Raw genomic sequence first — 10,298 nt, 5'->3', positions numbered from 1 at the left:
GATCACCCAGCCCGGCTGGAGTCGATGCCTTCGCCAGCCCACGATTCGCGTCGGCACTTTCGTCAAGCTGCCTCCAGCGCGCCTGCGCATGAGGGAGGGCCTGAAACCTCAAACCTGCGCTCGGGTACGGCCAATTCGGCTGCTGCCATGGCAACGCGAACACGGGGCGGGGCGAATTACGCCGTGAACGAGGCCACCCGGCCGCTGGGCGGGGCCTCGCCGCAGATGCTGTGAATGGACGGGCGGTGGCGGCAGCGTTCGAAGGTCCCGAAGGTCCCGTTCCCCGCGGCAAGGAAGGGCTTCGCCTGCATTGTGATCTTGAAGGGACTGGGGAGGGGACAGAAACTGCCTGGGTTTCTTGTGGCCGGAAGGCTAAGGTCGCCCAGGTACAAATGAAGCACAGCGGCTTTGCCTGAACTACTGATCCGTGGCTTTTGTTCAATGATCGCCACCGCATCCGGTGGTCACTTGGAGGCCGGGCGATCTTAAACCCAGTATGGGCCACACCTCTGGCCTTTTGATCCCTACCCACCCCCGAATACAACCTCCCATTTGGGGGGGATGCTAGACATTCCCTTACCCCAGTCCCTTCCTAAATGGAGCTCCTCCATCCCTTACGACGTACACTTAAAACATGAGAGCCAGATACAGTGGTTCACACCTGTAATCCCAGAAGATAAGGACTCTAAGGCCAGCCTGGACTACAGTGAGACCCTAGACCCAATAAATAGACATTTGTATATAAACATAGGAAAGACAGAAGTCGGATTTTCCGTGGAAAATAGCTTCTTTGGCATCAGAGGGGGAGGGGAGGGGGAGAAGAAGAATCTTCAGGGTAGGTGACCTTTTCAACCAATTCAATAAACAGCTCCCTTAGGTAGCTGGCTTCCTTCAGTGCCCTCCTTCCCACCAGGCCCGGTTCTGCAGGACCCAGTTCTGAGGTAGAATACCTTTCAGGTTTCTTCCCTTGGGACCTAAAACTCATGGCTCTGGTTTCTCTCCACTGACCCTGGAGGTGGGAAGAGCGCTGGAGCTTGACTTGGAACTCAAAGAGGCAGAGACCTTCATGGGCCAAGGTCCTGGCCTGGGCCCTTTGGAGGCCCGGAATGGTGGGCTAGGCCACACAGTTAAAAGGCCAGGGCTGGGGGAAGGTTCTTCTTCAGAGCCTGAAGGTGTAAGAAATAATGTCACTGCACCGAAGCAATGCCTCAGCCTGCACACCTATGGGAGTCTGCAGCTTCGACACATAGAAGTTGGCCACGTCCAGGTCAGTGGCTCCAAAAAGGGCAGCCACAAGCACGCCCTGGTGCAGGGTGAAGCTCACTGGACGGCCCACCATGGCCAGCAGGCTGCGAAGGTAGCGCTCCCGGAGTGTGGCCCGGGCTCGCTGCTCCTGGGTTTCTGGAGAGTCTTCGCTCATGGGACCTTCTTGGAGTTCAGAACCACCAGACTTCAGGGGGACCCTGCGTCCTTCAGGGGCAAATCCACGGCTGAAGCCATCAGGACCCCGGGGAAGCCGGATCACAGGCACAGGCACAGGGATGGCAGGTGGCGACTGCATTGTTCCGGGTGCTGAGTGAAGAACAGGGAAAGCATTAAGGAGGGACCTGGCCCAGGCCTTCCCAAGAGCCCCTGCCTGCCTGCTGCCCCCAGAGGAGTGTGGGAACTCTGCCAAGACAGGATGAGACAAGGGGATTGGATTAGGTGGCTGTAGGTTAAGAGAAACCAATCAATACTGGCCTCAAAGGTTTTTTGTTGTTGTTGTTGGGTGGCCTAGATCACAAGACCACACTAGGTAGGATTAGGGACTATTTACATTTGTTTTTTAAACCTCACCATTTTAGTCAAGTTTTGGTCCACAGGGCCTCACTCCAGCCTAGATTCATCCTGAAATAAGAAGCAAAATGCCCAGGTCTCTAGGATTAGTACTTAGTGCTGAGAATTAAGCCAGTGGTCAAAAATGGTTCTAAGTCTCTGACACAAACAAAATGAGGGGAAGACAGTAGAGACCCTTTCTCTCTACTTAGGACAAAAAAAGGGGGGTGGCAGATTTCATCCTGTGTCAGTAATCTTCACTTTCACAAAGTAGAAATGAAGCTAGGAGATGGCTAATCTATCCACTGAGCACTGGTTGGAGAGCTGGCCCTAGGAAGGAGGGCAGACATCTTCCCAAAGCACAAGTGAGTACTGAAAGATTCAAGAATGAAGGTATGATCTGATTAAAAGGAAAAAATATATACTAGTTTAAGAAAGGCCACACAGGGTGTGTACAAGCAGGCTAGGGCAGCCTCCTATTATCCATGCTCTCAGGAGATCAGGCCCAGAGGTCTTAATCCTTTCAGGATCCCAACCAGGGATTTCCTGCCCTTAAGGTAACAAGGAGGAAAAATATCCAAACCCATTGTCCACCAGGTGGGAATCAGAATCTGGAGCCCTCCCACCCCCACCCCTTAGGTCAGTGGTGAAGGAACCAAGTTTCAGAACTCACATTAAGACAATAAGGGACTGGGGCTGGGAAGGTGGCTCAGTGGTAGAGCACTTGCCTTGCATGCATGAGGCCCTGGGTTTGATTCCTCAGCACTATATAAGCAGAAAAAAAAAAGCGGGAAGTGGCACTGTGGCTCAAGTGCTAGAGTGCTAGCCTTGAGCTGAAGAGCTGAGGGACAGCACCGAGGCCCAGAGTTCAAGCCCACGACTAGACCCCCCCCCAAAAAAAAGACAATAAGGGACCTGTAGCTGGGAATGTGGCTTAGGGGTAGAGTGTGCATTGCCTAGCATGCAAGAAGCCTTGGGTTCAATTTGAGCACAGGGAGGCTCAAGAACAGTGCCCAGGTCCTGAGTTCAAGCCCCAGGACTGGCAAAAAAAACAAAAACCCCACAAACAATAAAGGACTGAGAAGTGGAGATTGGGAGGGTCTCTGTTTGAGGCCAGCCTAGGCAAAGTTATTATTACTATTATTATTATTTTGCTAGTCCTGGAGCTTAAACTCAGGACCTGGGCACTGTCCTTGAACCTCTCTGTGCTCAAGGCAAGCACTCTACCACTTGAGCCACAGCACCACTTACAGCTTTTTCTGTTTATGTGATACTGAGGAATTGAACCCAGGGCTTTATGCATGCTAGGCAAGCACTCTACTACTAAGCCACATTCTGAGCCTGCAAAAAGTTATTAAGAATACTATCTCATGAGCTGGGAATGTGGCTCAGTGGTAGAGCGCTTGCCTTGCATGCATGAAGCCCTGGATTCAATTCCTCAGCACCACATAAGCAGAAAAAAAAGGCCAGAAGTGGTGCTGTGGCTCAAGTGGTAGAGCACTCGCCTTGAGCTGAAGAGCCAAGGGACAGTGCCCAGGCCCAGAGTTCAGGCCCCACAACCAGACCAAAACAAAACAAAAGAACACTATCTCAACAAAGTGAGATGGTGCATGCCGGTCACCTTAGCTACTAGGAGGATTACTGGGCAGCTGAGGCCAGAGGTCAACAGCAGCAAAAACTAGAGACCCTATTTGAAAAAGGGTCTGAGATCTGAGGATGGAAGTTCAAAGCCAGCCTGGGCAGGAAAGTCCATAGGACTCATCTTGATAAACCACTAGAAAACCAGAAGTGGCACTGTGACTCAATGTGGTAGAGCACTGGCCTTGAGCAAAAAAGTTCAGGGACAGTGCCCAGGCCCAGAATTCAAGCCCTATGACCACCCCACCCCCCCAAGAAAAAAGTACAAGAAGCTGGATGAGGAAAAAAAGTGAGTGTGTGTCTGTAAATGGTGCCAATAATCCTAGCTATTCAGGAAGCTGAGATCTGAGGAACTTGGTTCAAAGTCAGGCTAATCCTGGAGACCTTTATCTCCAACGAAGCACAGAAGAACCTGAACTGGAGCTGTGGATCAAGTGATAGAACACTAGGTAGCTCTGAACAATAAGTAAAAACTGAGGGACAGGGCTGGGAAGGTGGCTCAGTGGTAGAGCGCTTGCCTTGCATGCATGAAGCCCTGGGTTTGATTCCCCAGCACCACATAAGCAAAAAAAAAAAAAAAAAAAAGAAAGAAAAAAGCCGGAAGTGGGGCTGTGGCTCAAGGGGTAGAGCACTAGCCTTGAGCTGCAGAGCTGAGGGACAGCGCCCAGACCCAGAGTTCAGGCCCCAGGACTGGACCCCAAAAAACAAACAAAAACAAAACTGAGGGACAGCACCCAGGCCCTGAGTTCAAGCCCTAGTACTGGCACAGAAAAAGAGAGGAGAAAAAAAAAAGTGCATGGAAAATCCCTATGTACCATGAATACATAGGCCAATAGGAGGATAGCAGTAGAGGTTTGCAGACCTAGCACACAAGGAAGGACTCGGACTGGTTCCCTAGCAACCCAAGGCTAGAAAGTTAAAAATCAAAAAGGTGAGGAGAGCTCTCGGTGCAGGAGAGCTGGCAGGTGTGCAGACCGGGGCCCCCAGGGCGAAGTAGGGAGAGTGGGGGTCCCCCGCCCCCGCATCGCCCCCCCGCCCCCGCGCGCTCCCGCCCCCAGATCCCGGGGTCGCGGGCGGCCATTCCGCCCCGGGGCCTACGACGTCCGGGGCCACCGTCCGGGGGTCACTGCCTGGAGGACGATCGTCCGCCACCCCGCGGGCCCCCAGCCCGCTCCACCGCGTGAGGCGGCCCCACGGCCTCTGCCCGCCATCCCCGACGCGAGCCCGCGCTCCGCCACGCAAAGCCGGCCGGCCGGCACTCACCGCGCTCCCGCGGCGGCCCGCGGCGACCCCACTTCCGGCGGCGCCACCGAGATAGACGCCCGGGTCCGCCGCGAGCCCCCGGGCCCGGGTTCCGCCGCCCCACGTGGTCGCCGGCTGCGCGCTCAGCCCCCCCCCAACTCAGCCAATGGGGCGGGGGTGGGGGGGGTATCTCGGAAGCCCATTTTAGGGAGCACGAAACTGAGGCTCGGCGAGGGATTTTCCCCTCCTGGATTCCGGGCAGAGCATGGCCGTGGGACACACACACACACACACACACACACACACACACACCCCTTTTACACAATCCCACGCCTGCCCCCCACTTCCAGCGACCGTGATCGTGCTTTCAAAAATCACGAAAAAAGGCTTAAAGTTAGGCAGCTCCTAATGGACCACAGGCGGTCATTTTTGTTCACCAGGCCTCCCTACACCTTGTTGTTTACAAAGGGGGAAACCGAGGCCCTGCCTGAGGAATGAGTAGACAGAGACCCTGTAAGGCCCCCCTTTTACTTACTAACAGGCACTGAACTGTTCTGCTATAAAGAATGCCCAGGGAGTAGTAGGAGTTCAATAAATCTGTGTTGGCTTATTCATGAAAGACAGGAGCCGAGAGCACCAGCTGGACCCAGCTACTTGAGAGGCTGAGGCAGGAAGATTGCTGGAAGCTTGCAGTTCCAGACCAGCCAGAGTGCATTAGTGCAATCCCATAGGAAGGAAGGAAGGAAGGAAGGAAGGAAGGAAGGAAGGAAGGAAGGAAGGAAGGGAGGGAGGGAGGGAAGGAGGGAGGGAGGGAGGGAGGAAGATATTTTAGCAGGGCTAGGAAGGACAGGATGTGTCTAGATAAGCCCATAAACAAGATCTTTCAGGATTTCATAAAATGTAAAACAAAGGATGATGGGATCCTAAGTTGCCCAGCTGGGGAGGGAAGCTGCAAAACCAGCTAGTCAATGTCCCCTGATTCTTCAGGATAGCTGAGGAAAGTGGGTTTGGAGAGAGAAAAAGGAGACAGATGGAGACCATCCTGTTTAATTTACAAGACCTTCAGCAGGGTGGGGCTACTTTAGATAGGCTGGCCAGAAAGGCCTTGGGCTGCAAGGAGGACAATGGAGCTAAGACTTGAATAACAATATGCAGAACTCCAGGAGATCCGCCTTGGAATTCTCTCAGCTGGGCTGGGGACACCTGGAGGAGGACAGGTCCAGGCCCTAACCTCAGGGGGTTTGCGTTGAGTGGGGGTAGGGGGACAGGACAGTCAACAGTAGTGATGGTCCATGATAGGAAGTCCTGAAAGGATTTAAGGTGGGGCAGGGTTGTCAAGATACCACAAGGAGCAGACCAGACTGGACCAAAATGCCAAAGGGAGGGAAGTTCCTGGGGCCCAGAGTCCAGGCTGTAGGACCTCTGGCTATTTAGCTTTAGTGGTTGGCCCAGTCATAGAAGGAAGAAAAAAAAAATGAGGGGCTGGGAAGGTGGTTCAGGGGTATAGTGCTTGCCGCTCAAGCATGAGGTCCTGGGTTTGATTCCTCAGCACCCCATAAATAGAAAAGGCCCAAAGTGGCATTGTGGTCAAGTGGTAGAATGCTAGCCTTGAGCTAAAGAGCTCAGTAGACAGGGCCCAGGCCTAGAGTTCAAACCCCAGGATTGAAAAACAAAACAACAAAACTTTTGCAAATAGCCCAGAGACAAGTCTGGTCTCCAGATGACCTTCAAGTGGACCAAAGACCCTTCCAGAAGCACACACCCTATCCTCCTCTCTCCCCCACCTTAGACTCCTGATCTTTTTTTTTTAAACTCCTTAATGGACTGACTCCCTCCCCCCTCCCCCCCCCCCCACTGCTCACCCTGCCTTTTGAGGAGAAAACTGAAACCCCATGTAAAAGGTCACTCAGTCTCCCTTTCCTCCCTTTATTGTCCTCCAGGCTACTTTGTCACCACAAAAGGGGCCTCTTCCTAAACTGGCTATACTCCATCATCTTGCCTACGGGGTCTTTTGGGGCAGTGCTCTGCGCGCCGGCGCGCACACACACAGCCCCAGTACCTACCCTAGTAGACGTTCAACAAACTGATGCCAAATGCAATTTTATGTTTTATTTTTGGGTATTTTTGTCTTAGCACGGAATGAATGGCGCGGGCCAGATTACCAGGCGCTGGGCATATATGAACGGGCAGTCTGCCATTTCTTTTTCTTGGCAAGGTAAGGATGATAGAGAGGGATTCTTAGGTTCGGATCACTAAAGCCCAAAGGCAAAAGCGTTGGGAAGCCTGGGCGTCCCGCTGGGGCCCTCTACGGGACCCGCCCCGTCCACTCCCTGAAGGCCACGCCCGCCGCGGGCAGACCACGCCCAGGTGGGCGTGGCCAATGCCTGGCCAGCACGTGTAATAAAAGTTCGCCGCGGGTCTCCGCAGCCACTCACCTGAGCTCCGGGCTCCCAGCGCGCACGGCCGCGGAGTCCTGCGTGGCCTCGGTGCCCGCGGCCTCCGCTCCAGCCCTCTGCCTCCCCAGCCTCCTTCCTCCCACCACCACCCCGCCTCGTCGGCCAGCCGGCGCGCAACCCATGTCCCGCCGCAAGGCCGGCAGCGCGCCCCGCCGAGTAGACCTCGCGCCCGCCGCCGCCACCGCCGCCGCCGCCGCCTCCGGCCCGGACGACGAGATGGAGACCTCGGACCTCATCATAGACGTGAAGCCCGAGCCCGAGCCGCACTTCCTGCGGGCCCTGGGGCTAGGATCCTATGTCCACAATGGGTTGTCCACGACGGAGAGGAGATTCGGGGGTGAACCCCAGGAACAGTCCCCGGGTTTCAGGCCCTCCTTCCAAGCCTCGGGCTCCAGGAACCACTGGGCCGTGTGGATGCCCGTGACCGGTGAGTCCCCCGCCTCGGCCCGGGCCCGGCCCCGGCCTCCCCTCCCAGACCCGACTCGGGAGATCTCAGCCGGGGATGGGGCTCTGTCCAGGTGGTCTGTCCGTCTCTTTCCTCTCTCTCTCTTGCCCCGTGCTGGCCCCCCAGCAGTCCTCCCTCCGCCCGGTTCTGACTTTCGGGTTTCCCCTCTCCCTCACCCCCCCCCAAGTCCGGCTCCACCCACGCTCACCACCCGCTTCCTCCCTCCCCGCAGACAAGCGCTGGACCGACAACCACGCTGATCTGCTGACCTGCGGCCGCTGCCTGCAGACCTTCCCGCTGGACGCCATCACGGCCTTCGTGGACCACAAGAAGCTGGGGTGTCAGCCATCGAGCGGTCCCAGCCCCAGGCAGGTGTCAGGTGAGTGACCCTTTGCACAGTCTCCCCCCCCCCCCAACTTCCTGCGGGAGAGAGGCTGAGGTGGACAGGCCAGCCAGGCAGTGGCAGTGCGCTCTGCTCCACTTCCCCTTTCTCATTCCCCCTCCTGGTGCAGCCGAGGCCGGGCCAGGACTTGCTTGCCAGTGCCCCCCTCCACCCCCCCAGGACCTGGGACTAGGGGTGAAGCTGAGGCTGGAGGAGGGGGAGCTGGCCACAGGGTGTGGCTGGCCCCAGATAGTTAAGTGGCTTGGGGATTTGTGGACACCCCCCCCCCATACTTTCCCCATGTGGTTTCACTTCTCCTTCTCTTTGGACAGAAATAACTAACTGGCCAGGTGGCTGGACCTGTGGGGAGGGGGTGGAGGCCAGCTGGAACAGGGGTGGCCGCCCCTCCTGTCTCCTCAGGGCTGGGCCAGGCCCTTGGGACTGGTGTCAGGGCTTCTGGCCCTCCACCCTGGGGGAAATCTCTCAGGCAGATGCCGGGAAAAGCCCCAGCTCCTAGCTAGGACTCGTCCTGGACTCCTAGGGGCCTTTCTTTCCTTTGGGAAGGAATCTAAACAGGGTGGGTTCTCAGCCCCCAGGGCCTGCCCTGCTGGGCCTTGGGAAATCACGTTGTATTAGGGGCTGGGCCTAGGAGGATCTTAAAGGGGGTGGGGGGAGAGGTACTATGATGGGATTAGAGTGGTTGGCTGGTGGGCCAGGTCTGTGTGCTGACTGTGTAGACCCCTGGCTCTATTTCCTGCTTGGGGTCACAATGGGGAGTGGAGGGGACTGAGTATCAGCATCCACTACCGACAGAAGTTCTTTTCCAGAAGGTTCTTGAAGCATCTGACATTTCATTGTAGCCCTGAGCCCCCTTCACCCCAGCATTGGAGTGTTTCCCAGGTCTTCAGCTGGTCCTGACCTGTGTCTGTCCCGCCACTAGTGCTGACCCACGCCCCTTGTTTGTTCCCTTGCAGAACGCTTGGATCTGAAGGCCCTGAGCTGTCTCCACTGTGGCCGGCAGTTCACAGAAGCCTGGAAGCTGCTTCGCCATGCGCAGTGGGACCACGGGCTGTCCATCTACCAGACGGAGCTGGAGTCCCCGGAGGCCCCTCTGCTGGGCCTGGCTGAGGTAGCTGCAGCCATGTCCACGCAGGTGGAGCGCCCAGCAGAGATCAAGTCCCCTGGCCCCAGTGGCACCGACCGGAGGACCCCCACCTGCTTAGTGTGCAAGAAGACCCTCAGCTCCTTCAGCAACCTCAAGGTGCACATGCGCTCACACACAGGTGAGCGGCCCTACGCCTGCGACCAGTGTTCCTATGCCTGCGCACAGAGCAGCAAGCTCAACCGCCACAAGAAGACGCACCGGCCCCTGCCCATCCTAGGCCCGGAGCAGGCCTCCCCTGCCCCACCTGAGCCCGCAGCCCATGCCGCTGCCCCAGCCAGCGCCCTAACAAGCCCTGGTGCCCAGGGCACAGGGGCTGCAGCCACAGCAGGCGTGCAGGAGCCCGGCGCGCCCAGCAGTGGGGCCCAGGCAGGCCCTGGTGGGGATGGATGGGATCCTGTCCCCCAAGGACAGAGCACCCACACCAACAAGAGCCAGAGTGCTGAGCCCAAGAAGATGCCCAAGGCGGTGAGCAAGGGCAAGAGGCCCCGGCCTGGGGGCAGCTGCGAGTTCTGTGGGCGTCACTTCAGCAGCAGCAGCAACCTGACGGTGCACCGACGATCGCACACCGGGGAGCGACCGTACGCCTGCAGCCAGTGCCCCTACACATGTGCGCAGAGCAGCAAGCTCAACCGACACCGCCGCACGCACGGCCCCGGGCCCGACTGCGCCCGCTACGAGTGCCCGCTCTGTGCTGTGCCCTTTGGCCTGCGCGCCACGCTGGACAGGCACCTGAGGCAGAAGCACCCCAGGGTGGCCTGAGCCCCGGGGGGGGGGGGGGCCTGTCCACACTCATCCCTGCCTTGCCTTCCTGCCAATAAAAGTACTCCCCTGTCTCCCACGTGCCTGGCCTCTGGCTCTCTTGGGGTGGAAGGCGTCCCCTTTGCGGGGTGGACGGCTGGACAGACCGGTTTGGAGGCGGGGGGAGTGAGGGGGAGGCTGGTCCCCAGTGCCTGGGGCACAGCAAGACTGGCACAGAAAGCCGCGCGCCCAGTTCTTGGGGTGGGTGAGGCCAGGGCAGGGGCCGGGCGAGGGTGGGGAGCGGCCCGGACCTGTCCCCAGAGGCCCTGGGCAGCAGGTCTGCACCCTCGTTGAATCAGGCAGTAGATACGCGGGCCTGGCCACGAGGGCACCTGCTCTTGAGGCCCCCAACATGAC

At 57.5% G+C, this 10,298-nt stretch overlaps 2 protein-coding genes across 4 annotated transcripts; one reads left to right on the top strand and one right to left on the bottom strand.

The window, feature by feature from the left end:
* Window positions 1–641: 641 nt before the first annotated feature.
* On the bottom strand, window positions 642–7,964 carry LOC138813924 (gem-associated protein 7-like). Of its 3 annotated transcripts, XM_070002528.1 has the most exons (3): window positions 4,717–4,755; window positions 1,837–1,887; window positions 642–1,572 (listed from the first exon to the last, which is right to left on the bottom strand). In XM_070002528.1, the coding sequence occupies exon 3, from the start codon at window positions 1,559–1,561 to the stop codon at window positions 1,160–1,162; it is 402 nt and encodes a 133-aa protein (XP_069858629.1). In that variant the 5' UTR covers window positions 1,562–1,572; window positions 1,837–1,887; window positions 4,717–4,755; the 3' UTR covers window positions 642–1,159. The 3 variants fall into 3 exon arrangements, with proteins under 3 accessions (XP_069858629.1, XP_069858638.1, XP_069858623.1); XM_070002537.1 differs by lacking the exons at window positions 1,837–1,887; window positions 4,717–4,755 and adding an exon at window positions 7,866–7,964; XM_070002522.1 differs by lacking the exon at window positions 1,837–1,887 and having other exon boundaries at window positions 4,717–4,790.
* Window positions 7,147–9,974, top strand: LOC138813914 (zinc finger protein 296-like). The gene is made up of 3 exons (XM_070002511.1): window positions 7,147–7,578; window positions 7,829–7,975; window positions 8,953–9,974. The coding sequence occupies exons 1-3, from the start codon at window positions 7,272–7,274 to the stop codon at window positions 9,900–9,902; spliced, it is 1,404 nt and encodes a 467-aa protein (XP_069858612.1). The 5' UTR covers window positions 7,147–7,271; the 3' UTR covers window positions 9,903–9,974.
* The last annotated feature ends 324 nt before the right edge of the window (window positions 9,975–10,298 follow it).

Source organism: Dipodomys merriami, unplaced genomic scaffold (genome assembly GCF_024711535.1).
Source record: "Dipodomys merriami isolate MVZ:Mamm:240054 unplaced genomic scaffold, mDipMer1.0.p SCAF_106, whole genome shotgun sequence".
Classification (NCBI taxonomy): domain Eukaryota; kingdom Metazoa; phylum Chordata; class Mammalia; order Rodentia; family Heteromyidae; genus Dipodomys; species Dipodomys merriami.
Note: the sequence above shows the minus strand (reverse complement) of the source record. Positions and strands in the feature narration are given on the sequence as shown.

Bases quoted from the DNA above. Each gene is read 5' to 3' on its own strand.
- LOC138813924 (XM_070002537.1), bottom strand. From the start codon at position 1,561: ATGCAGTCGCCACCTGCCATCCCTGTGCCTGTGCCTGTGATCCGGCTT.
- LOC138813914 (XM_070002511.1), top strand. From the start codon at position 7,272: ATGTCCCGCCGCAAGGCCGGCAGCGCGCCCCGCCGAGTAGACCTCGCG. The intron at 7,579-7,828 runs GTGAGTCCCCCG...CCCTCCCCGCAG, and splicing joins CGTGTGGATGCCCGTGACCG to ACAAGCGCTGGACCGACAAC. The intron at 7,976-8,952 runs GTGAGTGACCCT...GTTCCCTTGCAG, and splicing joins CAGCCCCAGGCAGGTGTCAG to AACGCTTGGATCTGAAGGCC.